The sequence below is a fragment of the Cupressus sempervirens genome, chromosome 1 (genome assembly GCF_028749045.1).
Source record: "Cupressus sempervirens isolate cs-2001-9-10 chromosome 1, ASM2874904v1, whole genome shotgun sequence".
Lineage (NCBI taxonomy): Eukaryota > Viridiplantae > Streptophyta > Pinopsida > Cupressales > Cupressaceae > Cupressus > Cupressus sempervirens.
The window spans coordinates 413,215,437-413,232,958 of NC_143118.1; the positions used below are offsets into that span (position 1 = coordinate 413,215,437).

General features: G+C 41.3%; 2 protein-coding genes across 2 annotated transcripts in view; both read right to left on the reverse strand.

Moving 5' to 3' along the window:
- The window catches only part of LOC149578052 (non-functional NADPH-dependent codeinone reductase 2-like), a 47,999-nt gene that overhangs the window by 16,795 nt on the left and 13,682 nt on the right, over positions 1 to 17,522 (reverse strand). The window lies entirely within an intron of this gene.
- Positions 9,313 to 10,620, reverse strand: LOC149578053 (uncharacterized). The gene is made up of 2 exons (XM_089796216.1): positions 10,155 to 10,620; positions 9,313 to 10,036 (listed from the first exon to the last, which is right to left on the reverse strand). The coding sequence occupies exon 2, from the start codon at positions 9,943 to 9,945 to the stop codon at positions 9,589 to 9,591; it is 357 nt and encodes a 118-aa protein (XP_089652342.1). The 5' UTR covers positions 9,946 to 10,036; positions 10,155 to 10,620; the 3' UTR covers positions 9,313 to 9,588.

Genomic DNA, 17,522 nt, shown 5'->3' on the forward strand with positions numbered 1-17,522 from the left:
AGAGACTCCACAGTTTCCTCCAGATTGCCACCCAATTTGCCCTTCTCCATGTCCACGTTGTTTACTTGCAAAATCGGTGAGTCAAAAATAATTTTTCCTTTAGGAATCACCTGAACTGGGGAGGACACCGTTGTAGGAGAGCGGGCCTTATCCACCATCTTCGGGAACTAATCTTGTGTGAGGTCCACCATATCCATCGTAAGTGACGCAAAGACGTGAGTCACCTCCTTACTCTCCTTTTCCTCCCCTCCCAAACCCGACACAAAGGAATTTAAAATATCCACCTCCATATCCATATTGTCCTCCTTTTCCGCTTTGTAATCCGTCGTCTTTTATTTCATCCTTTGCTTGGGGGGGCGTTTCATCACAATCCGACTCATCCTCCTACGAGGCAGTGGTTCTTAGTTTCCTTTTAGTATTCGTTTTTGCCAGTCTTCCAGACCTTCTACCCCCTCTGACCTCCTCTTTTGAATCCACCAGGTCCTTCTCTTTCCCTTTCTCCAATTTCACCCTTTTCTCAAGTGGGCTCTTTTTTCTCTCCTTAAGGGACCCACTAGGAGAGGATTGGGGGTAGGGGCCCTAGGGCCAGTAATTCTCGAAGGGACATGATAAGGGTGGGGGTTATGAAGAGCAGGGATATCAACTTCAACAATTCTAGGTGGTAACAGAGCCAAATGAAAATGGTACAGGCAGAACATCAAACCCTGGTGAAGGATAGTGTAATTAGCACCCTTTTTCATTTTTTCCTTCACATTCGAAATAGTGTCAACTAACTCATGCAACAAAAAGAAAGGAATGGAAAGGTTATCCTAATGTCTGAAATGGTTTAGGAGGGGAAAATGGTAATAATAGCACACTTCATGCATCCCTTCGAGAGTGAGATATTTCATCAGCACCGGACACACCTCATTCTAGGGCTCCGAAAGCTTTTCCTTAGAAACCCTCCATGGTTGCGGATGGGTTCTTCTCCCTCTTAAAAGAAGCAATTCAAGCTAGCCTCATCCGCAACCCTCGTCACTTTCTGCCATTTCCTAACCTTTAGCGCAAGGCTTGTCGCCATAACAATAACTTCCTCAGACACCTGGAACATGATACCATTCACCGTCACCCTTTTATGCTCCTAGGAATTCACAAATTGAAGCGAACAGCTCTCGTCATAACCATTCATCCCCTCCATGAACAGGACCAATCCCCCCTCCTTTAACATGTACCAGGTAAGGGGTTTTCGAGCACTATCCTCAATCATCAAAGGTTAAATTCGCAGTAGGTCTCCCCCCATTTCAATATCCTTCACAACAATTCTCGCACCCTTCAGAATATTGGCTAGGGATGAATTTTGAAATCACAGTCACGCTTATGCAAAAAAATACATTGCACAAAATAATACCCATAAATGCCTTTAATATAATGAAACCTGTGTCATTTCTTGATCTTGTTCTCCCATGCCATCTACCACTTCCCCTATTCCACTCTGTCTCATCATCAATAGGAAACCAATGCCATTTGAAATTTGAATTAGTACTCAACGTCAGTACAAATTCATACCAGTGTAACAAGACTCGGACTCTGCTCGGACTCGACAAGGGTAACTTGACTCGTGACCCGGCTCTGACTCGTAACTCGGCTTGGCGGTGACTTGGCAAAGTGAAAAAACCCGAAATTTTGAGATTTTTTAGGATTTAAAGAGCATTCCATGCACCCATTATTGAATAAAGCGTAAAGACACAATAACATCATTAAATAGAAGATAATTTGATCATAATGCACATGCCACATACTTAAAGTTAAAAACTTAAAACTTAAAAGTCAAACATCGATTACATATATACAAAACTACAAAGTTACAAACTTAACTAAGGTAAATTGCTAAAAGTAAATACTATATGTAATGGGCACCCCTGAATGCCCCAAAAACTAAACCAAATTGCTGAAAGGAATTATGTCAAACAGTTTGCATTCAACCTCTTATTTCTCCGTTTAATGTTTTAAACCCCTTATAACTCCAGAAATCAAACATTTATTTGTTTGTTGTGTTTTGTGCATGGAATTGGTATCATACAACATAAACAAGAAAGAAACTACAATAATATGCAAAGTGGAAATGAACTGCTGCTAATAAAATGTTATTTTCAGAATTCATAAAACCAAATACATGGCAGATTTATCAACTCACTAATTACTTCAGCAGTATTGACATAATACTCCAGCCCATGCTTTCGAACTTGCTGCTACAGTGCTTTGTCCTTCAATCAGTCCACTACCTTCGTAATATCATTCCCTCAAAGCGGCATAAGCGTCGGAAAAGTAGTGAAGAAGATATGAGCAAAATACCAAATCCGCCTGTAGCCGGAAATGCAACTAAGCTGCCTGATAATGAAGCCAATAACAAAGAATTCCAAAGGCCAAACCCCAAGGAAATGATGTCTAGAATGTTACAAGAGAGGATAGACGTCCTCAAATGCCAAGAACGGAGCTGCAACTCACATACCAATTTCTTCTCATATTCAACCTAGCTAATGAAGCCACAAATGCTTCCTTTTATTCTATTTCCAAGGGTCTGCTCAACTCATATGGGCAATGTGGGATAAAAGATGTGTAGTATATAAAACATATATTAAAATACCCCTTATGTCTCCCTTGGGTACACATCCCCATAAAATAAATATTAAAGTAACACTTTAATATTTTACAATTAAATTAGACGTTACTTTAATAAAACTTCAGGCATTAAAATGTATTAGCAATCGGACTCCGAATAATGCGAGTGATAGCTCATCGGAAAGCTCTCACCGAGGAGTATCAAATCCAATCACCAAAATTGACCTGCACTGTGTCTTGCCGACTTACTAAAAATAATAAGTATGCCTGAAACTGAGTAAATCAACTTCATTTTGGCCCAAACTGGAAATGACTAGGCCAAAACACTCCAAGATCCCATTAAACCCTTCGTTAGCCCTCGGGACCATGTAGAACAAGGCTAACGCACACACACTTGGTCAACTGCTAAAATGGGGACATTACAGTCCACCCCCCTTGAAATTGCTTGTCCTCAAGCAATCTCAATCCAGCCTACTGAATAACCTGCTCACTCTCCCATGTAGAATCTTCCTCCGACAGGTCTCTCCATCTAACCAAATACTCCTTCACTATCCTGTTTCTAAGCTTCCTCTCTCTGGTGTCCAGAATAGCCTCGGGTACTAAAACAAGCTTCCCCTCCTCATCCAAAGGGGGTAAATCTACAGAAGGCACTAGATTCTGACCAATGGCTTTCTTAAGCCTAGACACATGAAACACATTGTGCACTCGATTGCCCTCTGGAAGCTCAAGCTCATTAGCGACTTTGCCCACTTTGCGAATCACCCTGTAGGGACCATAAAATCTAGGTTTCAACTTTTCAGCTCCGTTCTTCTTGAGCGATGACTATCTATATGGTTGTAAGCTCAAATAAACCATATCCCCTACCTCAAAGCTATGCTCTATTCGGTGCTGATCAGCATACAATTTCTGTTGATTCTGGGCCTGTTGTATATTCTCTTTGAGCACTTTCAGGATGTCCTGACTATCCTGCAATAAGTTTTTGGCTTTGGGCACTCTACTGTCCCCCAAAACTAAATCCATGAAGCTAGGTGCTTCATAACCATAGAGTGCCATGAAAGGAGTCATCTTGATGGACATATGATAAGCGGTATTATAACAATACTCTCCCATATGCAACCATCTGATCCAAGCCTTTTGTTGTGCAGTTACATAGTTCCTCAAATATCCTTCCACCCATTTATTCACAATCTCTGTTTGCCCATCTGTTTGTGGATGATAACTAGTGCTAGGTGTAAGATCTATACCACACAACCTAAACAACTCTTGCCAAAAAACACTCATAAACTTACTATCTCGGTCGTTGACAATGAATCTGGGCAGCCCATGTAACCTAAATATCTCTCTAAAGAAAAGATCTGCCACCTGTGCTACTGTGTAAGTGAACAGAATAGCAAAGAAGTGAGCAAACTTCGTCAAGCGATCCACCACCACATAGATGCAATCTCTTCCTTGCACTCGTGGTAAACCAGTGATGAAGTCCATCGAAATACTTTCCCATTTCCTATCAGGAATGGGCAAGGGCTGTAATAAACCTGCAAGAAATGTGTGCTCTCCGTTATTCTGTTGACAAACCACACACTCCCTAACATACCTCTGAACATCATCCTTGAGCCCTTTCCATGAAAACCGCTCTCGGATCTGCCTGTAGGTCTTGAAGACCCCCGGATGTCCAACTGTGGGTGCATCATGAAATGCCTTCAGTATCGCCTCTCTCAAATGTGATGACAGAATCAAATAAACCCTGTCCTGAACTCTGATCAATCCATCTATCACCTCATAGTGATCATCCTGTATGGTACCTGAAATCAATCCAGAAGCCCAAGCATCTCCGACATACTCTGCTATAATCCGATCTCTCCAATCTCCTGAAATCTCTGCCAGAGCACATAAGTGAGGTCTCCGAGATAAGGCATCAACCACCACATTTTTCTTACCTTTGACAAACTCTATGTCAAAGTCATAAGCCTGCAATTTAGTCACCCATTTTTGTTGCCGGTCATTAAGATCACGCTGGCTCATGAAGTATTTAATACTATTGTGATCAGTCTTGATCACAAAACGTCCACCTACCAAATATGATCGAAATTTGGCCAATGCATGCATTATGGCCAACATCTCCTAGTCATAGATAGAATAACTCTTCTCAACTCCCCGAAGCTTCCTACTCTCGAATGCAATGGGATGCTTCTCCTGCATCAATACTGCTCCAATCCCATCACCTGATGCATCACAATGAAGCTCAAAAGGCTTCGTGAAATCCGGTAGAGCTAGAACTGGACATGAAGACATTACCTACTTGAAATGCTCAAAACACCTCTGTGCTGCCCCTGTCCACACGAAGGCTCCTTTCTTGGTAAGATTTGTCAAGGGTGTAGCAATCTGTGAGAATCCCTTAACAAACCTCCTATAAAAACCACATAAACCAAAGAATCCCTTAAGCTGTGTAAGGTTTGTGGGAGTAGGCCACTCTACAATAGCTCTAATCTTTTCGGGATCAACCCGAACGCCATCTGCACTAATGATATGCCCAAGGTAAAGGAGCTCAGTCATGCCAAACTCACATTTAGATTCCTTGGCATACAATGACTCTCTCTCCAGAATAGATAACACCTCCTCCAGATGATGTAAGTGCTCCTCCCAGGTCTTACTGAAGACCAAGATGTCATCAAAGAAGATCAAGACAAATCTCCTCAGCTGCTTCCTGAATACCTGGTTCATACAACTTTGAAATGTAGCGGGTGCATTGGTTAGACCAAATGGCATAACCATGAACTCAAAGTGGCCATAGTGACATCGAAAGGCTGTTTTCTCAATGTCCTTTGCTCTCATCCTGATCTGATGGTATCCGGATCGCAAATCAATTTTGGTGAAGAAGCATGCCCATGCAACTCATCAATCAGCTCATCAATCCTAGGAATGCGATACCTGTTTTTAATTGTCTTCTTATTCAGTGCCCTGTAATCGATGCACATGCGCATCGTCCCATCCTTCTTCTTTACCAATACTACTACTGAAGCAAAGGGGCTCTTACTGGGCCTGATATGCCCCATCTCCAACAAATCCTTAATCGCCTTCTCTATCTCATCCTTGTGTTTCTTAGGATGACGATAGGGAGTAATCATAACTGGTTTGGCTCCCTCCTCGAGCTCAATAACATGTTCCATCCCTCTGTCAGGAGGAACCCCATGAGGAATATCGCTAAATACTTTAGCGTGTCTATCAAGTATCTTCTGGATATCTGGTGGATGACTCTTTTCTTGTGGCTCTGGTGAAGTTGGCATAATGTAGCACTCTGTTGCCCACTCTATGTCATCATGACGAAAAAGTCTTTGCATTCTCCTCAAGGACACTACTCTGCAACCTCCATCTGAAAGACCTCTAAGTACCACAGTTCTGCCCTCATGCTGGAATCTCATCTCCAATTTCGCTAGGTTGAGTGTGAACTCCACTAGTGAAGCCATCCATGTCATGCCGAGGATGACATCATAATCTCCCATGTCCACAACATAGAACTCATCCTTCAACTCGTAGCCATCTCCAAACCTGATGTGAAGATTAGATATCTTCCGAGTGCATAATAATTTATCACTGTTAGCCACCATGACTCTAAACCCATCATGCTCCTCTGTCTGTAACCCTCTCTTGGCTACCAACTGTGCATCTATGAAGTTATGTGTAGCCCCAGTGTCAATAAGAGATATCACTTTCTGCCCCTGGATAGTACCCCTGACCTTAAATGTGATTGCCTTTTGGGCCCCTGTCAAGCGTGCCAACGATCTATCATCCTTAGGAATGCTGCTCTCCTCTATAGTGTTACCCTCATCTGAATCAGAGTGTTGATCCTCCCCCTCTGACTCTGATCTTCTGCTGAAAAATACTCCATTTGATTTGCCTTAGCCTTGAGAGAACATTTATGAGATAAGTCCCAAGGCTCTCTACAATGGAAGCACAGCTTCTTCTTTCGAAGTTCATTCAAGGTTTCATTGTCTAGTCCTTTTGATCCTTCTTTGGGTTTTCTATACTCTTTCTGAAACGGTTTTTTGTCTTTGTCCTTGCGGTAGGAAGAATCTGTTGAATGGTTTTTTCCTTTGTATACCGAAGGGGCTAAATCTCGTGCCTTTTTAGTTGCTTCAGCTAAGGTGAGTGGATCATGTCCCTTCACCCAACCTCGTAATGGATCAGCAAGACCATCACAAAATAACACCACCAATCTCCTAGGAGAGATATCAGTAACAAGTACAGACAAGCGCTGAAACTCGGCAATGTAAGCATCCACAGAACCTGGCTGTTTTAGCTGTGCTAGTTCTTTGAAATATAACTCGGGATCCCTAGTGTCAAATCTCTCAATCAATGTTTCGGTGAATTCCTCATAGGATGTAATCTGATTATGCCCCAAAGTCACCATTCATGTGCAACACCATCCAAGTGCATAGCCGCATACTTGATAGCCTCCTCCTCAGGCATAGGATTTAGCTGCAAGTATGTACCTACCTTCTGCACCCAAGCTCGTGCAGTCATCTTCCCTGAAGCATCATAATAAGGTAAGGAAAGTTTTCCAACTTTCTTTCTCAGCTCAAAGTTTTGATTCCTCCCTCCTACTCTAGGCATGTGTCTCATCCTCAAGTCCATATAATCTCTGAGGGAAATATCTGCCTGAAACTCCGGTCCACTAGCCTCCCAGTCCCTCCTGAACTGATCCTATAACTCGGTCATCTGCGGTTCGTTTACTGGTTGAACTGGATCTCTGGGTGAGAAGGTGGGTAGAAGAGGTCTCGAGCTCGCAGGCGCTGGGCGTGCAACGTGTCTAAAGTTATCAGCCTCATTCCTATTGCTGCCGTGTCCATTATTACCATTAATGTTATTCTCAGGACCATTGTTGTTGCCTTGGCCTCCATGGTTATTGTTTCCCCCATTATTATTGTTTCCTTCATTGTTATTGTTTCTGTTGTTGGCATCACCTGGATTAATATTGACACCCATCTGTCTAGCCATGAGCTGCAACATCATGTCCATTCGCCTATTCTACTCCTGCTGCATACGATGCCCCTGCTCTAATGTATCCAGTAATTGTCTAAACATTACGTCCCCCTGATCTGCACCGACATTCCCGCCTCCGCCTAATCCTGTATTCCTGTCATCTCGATCACCCATATTGTTGTCCTGATCAAAGAATATCTCCTCTGTGTTTGTATGGCTGGATTCAATGTCCCCCCTGCACGGATGTACTAGACTGTTTGCTTTGCAAGTCTGAAATCCTATTTTGTCTTGCTCTGGTATCGCGGAAATTATAAGGCCCCTGTCGCATGCTCAAACATAAATGCTTAGCCTGTGTTTTTATTTCTGATTTTAGTGTTTTGACATTTCGTCAAACACTTTTCCCTCTATCCAGCTGTTCCAAATTCCCTATAAGACCTCCACAGGATGGCAGGACTTATAGCTCTGATACCACTGTAATGGGCGCCCCTGAATGCCCCAAAAACTAAACCAAATTGCTGAAAGGAATTATGTCAAACAGTTTGCATTCAACCTCTTATTTCTCCGTTTAATGTTTTAAACCCCTTATAACTCCAGAAATCAAACGTTTATTTGTTTGTTGTGTTTTGTGCATGGAATTGGTATCATACAACATAAACAAGAAAGAAACTACAATAATATGCAAAGTGGAAATGAACTGCTGCTAATAAAATGTTATTTTCAGAATTCATAAAACCAAATACATGGCAGATTTATCAACTCACTAATTACTTCAGCAGTATTGACATAATACTCCAGCCCATGCTTTCGAACTTGCTGCTACAGTGCTTTGTCCTTCAATCAATCCACTACCTTCGTAATATCATTCCCTCAAAGCGGCATAAGCATCGGAAAAGTAGTGAAGAAGATATGAGCAAAATACCAAATCCGCCTGTAGTCGGAAATGCAACTAAACTACCTGATAATGAAGCCAATAACAAAGAATTCCAAAGGCCAAACTCCAAGCGAATGACGTCTAGAATGTTACAAGAGAGGATAGACGTCCTCAAATGCCAAGAACGGAGCTGCAACTCACACACCAATTTCTTCTCATATTCAACCTGGCTAATGAAGCCACAAATGCTTCCTTTTATTCTATTTCCAAGGGTCCGCTCAACTCATATGGGCAATGTGGGATAAAAGATGTGTAGTATATAAAACATATATTAAAATACCCCTTATGTCTCCCTTGGGTACACATCCCCATAAAATAAATATTAAAGTAACACTTTAATATTTTACAATTAAATTAGACGTTACTTTAATAAAACTTCAGGCATTAAAATGTATTAGCAATCGGACTCCGAATAATGCGAGTGATAGCTCATCGGAAAGCTCTCACCGAGGAGTATCAAATCCAATCACCAAAATTGACCTGCACTGTGTCTTGCCGACTTACTAAAAATAGTAAGTATGCCTGAAACTGAGTAAATCAACTTAGTTTTGGCCCAAACTGGAAATGACTAGGCCAAAACACTCCAGGATCCCATTAAACCCTTTGTTAGCCCTCGGGACCATGTAGAACAAGGCTAACGCACACACACTTGGTCAACTGCTAAAATGGGGACATTACACTATATTACTAGTAATTAAAGTCAAACTAAGATAAATCCATGCAAACCATTAAAATGTATATGTATTATCATTTATGCATTATGAAATCCAACACATCAAGATTCAATAGTCATCATCAAATTCAAATGTTCCAAACACTGATCATATATTAAGTTACTATTAAACTGTTAAACAAAAAGTTAAAACAAGACTATAAGTCTACAGCTATGGCTCCTAGTCGGAGTCATCATCATCCTCATCCTCAGGCTCATCCTCATCGTCATCCTCATCATCATCGTCATCGTCATCCTCATCCCCAACGTCAGCCTCTACCTCAGGCTCAAGCTTAGTATAATCTACAAAATGCCCCTTAGTAAGGCGTCTAAGGTAGGTCCTGGATGTCTCAGTAGCCATAGCATTAGCTCATGAGGTGCCTCTAGGATCAACTGTACTCTCTGCCTCTGGCTCTGCCAATGTCGGTGAGGTGCCACTAGGAACAACTGGAGCTCTCTGGTCCTCTGTTGCCATAGCCACAGCCTCAGCCTGGCCCTCTCTATCTGCCTGGTCAAGCCACTGTAGGTCCTCATCATCAAAGACAGGATCAGTAGCCTCAGTGATCCAATCAAACTCTGGATCAACCTCCTCTAGAGTAATCGGAGAGGTGTCACTATCCAAAATCTCCCTGATCCTAATGCGCAGGTTGTAGTGCACAAAGACTAGACTATTCATTTTCTGCACAGACAACCTATTACGCCTCTTCGAGTGGATGTGCTCAAACATGCTTCAGAAGCGCTACTTGGCTGGCTCAAAATGCGGATAGCGATTTGCTGAAGGTTTTTGGTTGAAGGACCAAACATTTGCCACCATCTATCTGAATTTTGAAAAAAGGAAAACAAAAAAATATTAGTCTCATTTCAAAATTTGAACTTTAAGTTTAAAGCTAGAAATTTAGAAACTAGATTGTATAAGGCTTAAGCTGCAATCTTTACTTGGCTGCAATTTTGTACGACCTTCTTTGCAAATTTGACTTGAAAAAATGGGCCCTGATGCATTATTATAGGCATCCATCTCAAGCAATATATCTGTGGGATTAGGAGACATCTTCGATACCACTGTGTATAGGCCACTAAGAACCTCCTCATCTACCTTGAAATCATCAAGGAAACGGTATGCCGGATTGAGGTAATAGGCTGCTGCGTGGATGGGCTTATGAAGCTGATTTTGCCATCTCCTATCAATTATGTCCCAAATAGGGCCATAGTTTTCCTCAAATCCTACATATTTGGCCTTAATAGTCTCCTTGACCCTATCCATGCCTCATAAATGTAGCCCATAGAGGGCTTCTCACCATCAGCAACTCGTAGGAGGGCTACAAGGGGCTCGGTGATCTACAAAACAATTAAACAAAAAAACAATTTAGTGAATGATGAAACTTTGCAAAGTTGCACAATGAAAATAAAACAAAAATATGTATGAGACAAATTAATTTATAAAATTTTAAGACTTAAGCTTTAAAATTTAAAATTTAAATTTAAAATTACCTCCACAATCTTCGAACATGGCTCCCAAAAATCATCATCATCATAAATGCATTTTGTTGCATCTATCCCTGTAGGGCTGCTCGCAAAGGAGGAGGAACTCCATTCTAGACCAACAAACATGCACCTCAACTCTAACCTTAAACTCAGCAAGGATTTTAGTGTGATAAAGTTAGAGGCAAATCTTGTGATACCAGGACGAGCCAACTCCTTTCCCTTCATGTATTTCCTCATAGTGCTAAGGACCAAGGCATGATTATAGATGAACTCACAAAGATTTTTGGCCTTGGTAACACATGATTTCACCCATACAAGCTTGCCAATATCCTCTAACATGAGGTCGATGCAATGGGCCGCACATGGAGTCCAAAAGATTTTTGGGTGTCTCTTCATCAATAGTTTTCTTGCAGCAATTTTAAATTAGTTAGTAAACAATGAAATTTTTGATGTATTAAAAAACTTTTAATTTTCAAAATTTAATGAAAAACTAAAACAAATTTTTTAGAAGTAGAACTTAGAAAGTTAGAAGTTAAAATTTTACCTGCAGCAATATAATTAGCTGCATTATCTGTTACCACTTGGACAACATTGTCTTCCCCCGCCTCCCTTATGACCTCCTCAATAGTCTCACATAAGAATTTTGCATTTTTCACACATGAGGAAGCATCTATGGACCTCAAAAACATGGTGGATCTTGAAAGTGAAAATTAAACAAAATAATTATCATTCAAGAATCAATACTCAATAAAACAAAATTTTCGTTATTCAATAATAGTATAAATTAAATTTTAGACTTCAAGAAGTAGAGCATGATGAATTACCTCCGCTAGAAACAAGAAAATTTAGGAGGGTTCTGGACCTCCTATCTGTCCATCCATCTATCATGATGGTACACCCCTTTCGGCTCCAAATCTTTTTGTGGTCCTCCAACTCAACTTTCATCTCCTCAACCATATCTAGCAAGAGGGGGCCACTCAACTCATCTTCAGTGGGGGCTTTGAACCCCGCACCACAGATGGAAACTGCAGCAATCATCCCCTGCCAATAAGGAGTCCTATTACATTTATAAAAACATTTTAATTAGCATATTTCAAATTTTCAAACATCAAGTTAAAAGTACAAAATTGAATATAAATTTTAAAACTTAAAACGTAAAACAATCAAATATAAATGAAGTTGAAAATTTGAAGTACTTGGCTGCTATAAATGGAATGTCGCAGAAAAACCAAAACTTGCAAATTGCTTTTACTCCAGCTTCATGTATCTCCCTATTCCAACCCATGCTCTCAAGTGAGAGTTGTGCACCAAGAGTGGTACGCGGTACAAAAAAGTTGTCCAACTTACTAGATTTTCTGACTCTAGGACGAAGAAGAGCAGCACTACTAGAAGGGGCAGCAGCAGTAGCATCACTAGAAGTGCAAGGAATAGATGTAGAAGAAGCACGTGCAACAGAAGCACTAGGACGATAGGGGGGACGGGAAGAACCTTCTCCAACACAGCCTACTGACTCAGAAACATTTGCAGATGAGCGTGGAAGGGAACTAGAACCAATCAAAGCTAACTCTTCTAATTGTTTTTTTTTTAATTCGTTTTCTTGTTCATATTTTTCCAAGGCTACATAACAAAAACGTTGAGCCTCAACAGTTGCAGCTCCACAAGGCTCAATATCATGACCACTTAAGCCAACAATATGGTATTTTAATCTATTTATCCCCCCACTATTAATGGTTTTGCAAAATAGGCATTTTGTTTGAGTTCTCTTTCTACCCGGAAATTCTATGGTGAACTTCCAACACTCATCTTTTTTGTTGCCTTTAGAGAGCTTGGGTTTTTTACCTCCTGAAGCCATTATGATTTAATTAAGGAAAAAGGTAAAGGTTGCTGCAATAAGACATTTTAGATCAAATATTACCATTTCAGCATTGCATTTTATGAAGATCTAAAGTTATAAAAAAACTCATAAACAAACAAAAAAAATTCATGCAAAAAACCCATAAGCATAGACAAAAAAATCATCAAAATCTAAACAATCAAGTCTTACCTCTTTCAAATGCTTTGGGAAGTGTTGAGAAGAGCTCCTATAAACTTCTTGATGATCTAAATGCAAGCTCCAATGTCACAAATGCAAGCTTTTCTCCTCCTCCTTTCCGCTGGTTGCAAAACAAGAAAACTCTATTTCTCTTCTACCTCTCTCTCTCTTTCTTCTTTTCACTATAGACTGTTATGGGAGCCCTTTCAGGGTTATATGAGTGAGAAATGTTTTTAAAAAAATTTTAAAAAGTTGAAAAAAACTATATTTTAATGGTCAAATTTTTGCCTGCCGCGGCCGGGTCAAGCTCAGTCGGGTCAGGTGAGTCACTCTGTGACTCGCGAGTCACCCGAGTCACTCCCCGTGACTCGCTTCTTGCGGGTCACGAGTCATTGTGACTCGGCGAGGTCAGCGCAGCTCGCTAACTCGCGCGACTCACGTGACTCGCCGCGAGTCACATTACCCTGATTCATACTAAGGAAAATCATAAAAATACACTCGAATCGTACTTCAATTTTCTTTCCCTCTTGAACCTCGCGTCTTTATTATTGGGAGTAGCCTTTCCATAACTTCTCGCCATCTGTCTACAATGTCTCGGCCCCATCAATCGACTCAACACTGAGTTGTCACCATAATCAATATATCCATTCCATGTAGACCCAATCATGGGTGGTTGTCTTTATTCATCAAAGGTTTTAAGAAATTTGGTAACGCTCCAATCTCTCTCCAACAACATAAGCCATGCATCCTTAGACCCATCACCACCATCGCGTCTGCCACTGCATTCCCCTCCCGAAAAATATGTTGCGGGTCATATTGCTTTAGGATCGTTAATAAATGCCACACTTCTTCAATCACCCTTTTGATCGCCCAACCCGCTTTCATATTACCCTTCACTGTGTCTATGATAACCTTCAAGTCTCCTTCAATAATCACATTCTCCCATCCCACACCAATTGTCAATTTCAGGCCCCAAAGGAGAGCCATAGCCTCCGCAACGTTATTCGAAGACTTTCCTAAATTACCAGCATAAGCCAACAACACTCTACCATCACTATCTCTTACCATACCCCCTCCTGCCGACCAATTCCCTCTCGAAGCTCCATCAAAGTTTAGTTTAACCTAGCTATCCTTTAGAGGGAACCATCTCGTCCTTGCTCTTGCTAGCTGCTTTGAATTATCTACCTCAATGAATCCTTCCTCAAGATTCCAATTCCTAGCGGTCCTCTATTCACCCAGCGTGGGGAGTGACGACAGTTTCTACCACTTGCAATTCTGCATGTTATCCACTATCAACTTGACAATCAATCCTGTTACAATCTCCTCACTTCTTTCTTCATTTCTGAAGACCCTATTATTTCTCTTTTTCCAATCCCCCCAGCAAACATGGGGGGGATCATGTTCCACAATTGGACAAGTAGAGGGTGGTGGAACGGGCTTTGCCAATTCACAACAAATTGTTCTATCCCCATATGGAAAACCCACTCCACCTCTATCTTTTGGAGAATCCTTCCCCAAATATTTTTTGAAAAGCTACAATCTGGGAAAAGGTGGAGGATACTTTCTTCCTCCTCTTTACAGAGATAGCATCTATTAGGGGTATTTGGAAGCCCCTTTTCTAAGGTTGTCAGTCATTAGAGTCTTCCCAAGCATGGTGACCCACTAGAAGATGTTGACTTTTAGAATCAATTGACTAAGCCAAATATTCTGCCAACAATTAGGCATCATATCCTTCTCAAATATCATCCTATAAGTTGAACCAATTGATAATTCCCCTGACGAAGTTGCCTTCCATATGAAAGTATCCTCCTGAGCCACCCCTGGAATTTTGTATCCTTTAAGCAACTCTTTAAGATCCTCCACTAGGCTCCCCCCATCCAAATATCTCAAAGGCAATTGTGTCTTCCTCCACCTCCTGCCAGCCCCAATATAATCCATCACCTTATTTCCTATCATCAGCTGGAGATAATCCCTGAGGACCCCAAATTTTGAATGGACCAGCGGTTTACCATCTAGCCAAGTATCCTCCCAGAATCCAACTTGGCTACCCTATCCCACCAACCATCTCACACCTTCCCTAAGCAGACTTCTATTTTTGATGATATTAACCTGCATCTTGGACCACGCAGGAAGATCATTCTCCCACATACAATAGACATATTTCATATTCCCTAGGTACTTTGCTTTGAGGATCTTACACCAACTAGCCTCATCCTTCGCCAATTTCCATCCGACCTTACTAAGGAGAGCATTATTCAAGTCAGCAATCTTTCTGTTTCCTAATCCTCCTTTACTCTTAGGTTTACACACAATATCCCAACTCACCAAGTGTAGTCGGTTACTTTCCTCCCCTACCCCCCCCCCCCGACCACAGAAAGTTTCTTTGGATTCTCTCCAATTTCTTATCCATAGCCTGAGTGATTTTGAATAGGGAAAGGAAGTAAACAGGGATACCCTGAAGGGAAGATGCCAGAAGTTGGAGCTTCCCTGCACTACTCAAGAGTTTACCCTGCCACTCAATCAACTTCTTCAGCATCTTTTCAAGAATAGTATTCCAAAATTGATTACTTACCTCTTTAACAGTCAATAAAAGCCCCAGTTAAGTATCAAGAAAGAAGGCCATATTGCATCCCATAATATTAAGCACCCTCCTCTGGATATCAAGCTTCGTATTGAAGAGCACCTTGCTTTTATCTAGATTAATTTTTTGGCCAGCATTCATTACGTAAATCTCCAAGACATGTTTCCAGGCTCTAGCTTCAGACATCGAAGAATCCCCACATAGGAAAGTATCATCCACAAATTGTTGTCTAACCTCTGTCGAGAGGGAGGTGGTCAATTTAATACCTTTGATCTCTCCCCTTTCCGCCATTCTCAAGAATGCTCTTCCTAGCACTTCAACAACCATGATGAACTAATTAGGTGATATAAGGTCCCCCTGCCTAAGGCCTCTTTCCACATTAAAGTTACCCCAAAGCGAACCATCCACCAGCATTGAGTAGTTCACAATCTCAATCATTGTCCTGATGATTTTAATAACTCCCTGGTTGAAGCCATTCTTCTCCATGACTTCATATAGGAAGGACCAACTGATCCTATCACAAGCTTTTGAAATATCTAGCTCCAAAGTCATAGCTAGATTACCACTCTTATCCATCGAGTGAAGCACCTCATGGGTAGTAATAGCAGCATCCAGGATATGGCGACCCGAGACAAACCCATTCTAAAATTTACCAAAGAATTTGTGAAGTAGCGGCTTCAAGAGGTTCACCAAGATCTTAGAGAAGATCTTATAGATTGTATTGTATAAGGTAATAGGTTTGAAGTCAGTGAGAGCCACCGGGTCCTTCATTTTCGAGGCCAGAACTAAACATTCTATTAATTCTTTTGAGCATCTTCCCAATCCTGAAGAAATCTCTTGCAGCTCTAACCACATCAACTTTTATTATATCCCAAAAGTGTTGGAAGAAGGTCGGGGGAATCCATCAGGACCCGGAGATTTATAGGCCTTCATGGAGAAAACAACCCTACCCACTTCCTCCTCCATGACCTGTTGAGTAAGATCTGCATTCTCCTCCGCCGAGATCACATTAGGTATGGAGTCAATCAGCCACTTCCTGTCCTCCCTATTGTATATGCTATGTTCCTCCTTTTAAGCATTTTGGAAGTAACTACTCGCCCAAATACCAATCTCCTCCATCTTTGTCAATTTTTTGTTGTGGTCATCCATCATAGAGTCAATCATGTTTCTCCTTCTATGATTAGAGGCAGACCTGTGGAAGAACATCATATTCCTGTCCCCCAACTTTAGCCACAAGATTCTCAATCTTTGTGTCCAGAACATTTCCTCCCTGTTCATTGTGCCTTTCCACATCCTCCTACATTTTTCCTCTTCCATGATCATATCTTTCGAGGCCAAAACATCCCCCATCGCCTTTTGGAGATTCTCCAACTTTACTTCCACCTCCTCCTTGATCTTAAAGATATCACCAAAGTATCTCTTATTCCAAGGTCGAACATTCCTCACAATATCCAATTTAGCTAAGACCTTGAACATTGCAGTACCCTCAATATTTATATTCCACCACTCCTACACATTTTCTAAAGTCTGGATGAGACTGCCACATTATTTCATATCTAAAAGGCATTGGGCCCCCCTGCACCTCCTCTCTCCAATTGAAAAGGATAGGGGCATGATCTGAGACCGTCCTAGGCAGTCCCGTGATAGTGGACGAAGTCAGCCCGTTCCAACCAGCCGGGACAAGGAGTCTATCAAGTTTGACTTGAATGAGGTCTTCCCCCTTCCTATTATTCGACCATGTAAGCTTGACACCTCTCAACTCCAAATCTATCAATTTTTTTGTATTTATAAATTCAGCCAAATCCTTCATACTATCAGTAAAATCAACCGCTCCTCCAGACTTCTCTGAGGGGTACAATGGAGAATTGAAATCGCTCATACAAAAGGAGTTCCTGGAATGTGATAGGAAGTCAGACAACAACTCCCAGATCTGGCATCTTCCATGTCTCGAGTTTGGGGCATACACATTAATGACATTCCATATTTCCTCATCCTTCTTATGCTTAATAATAAGGTAGCACTTAGAAATGTGAATAAATCTCCCTTTCCCAACACTAGGGTTTCAAAAGGTGGCCACTCCTCCCAAAGCTCCCTCCACTTCACTATAACAATAACTAGCCCCCGACCAAATATAAACCGCAATATTATCCACATTTGCCAAGGACATTTTAACTTCTTGAATTAGTAGGATATCTATCCTAGTATTAGT

Excerpts from the sequence above, each read along its gene's own strand:
- LOC149578053 (XM_089796216.1), bottom strand. The coding sequence starts at position 9,945 with ATGTTTGAGCACATCCACTCGAAGAGGCGTAATAGGTTGTCTGTGCAG.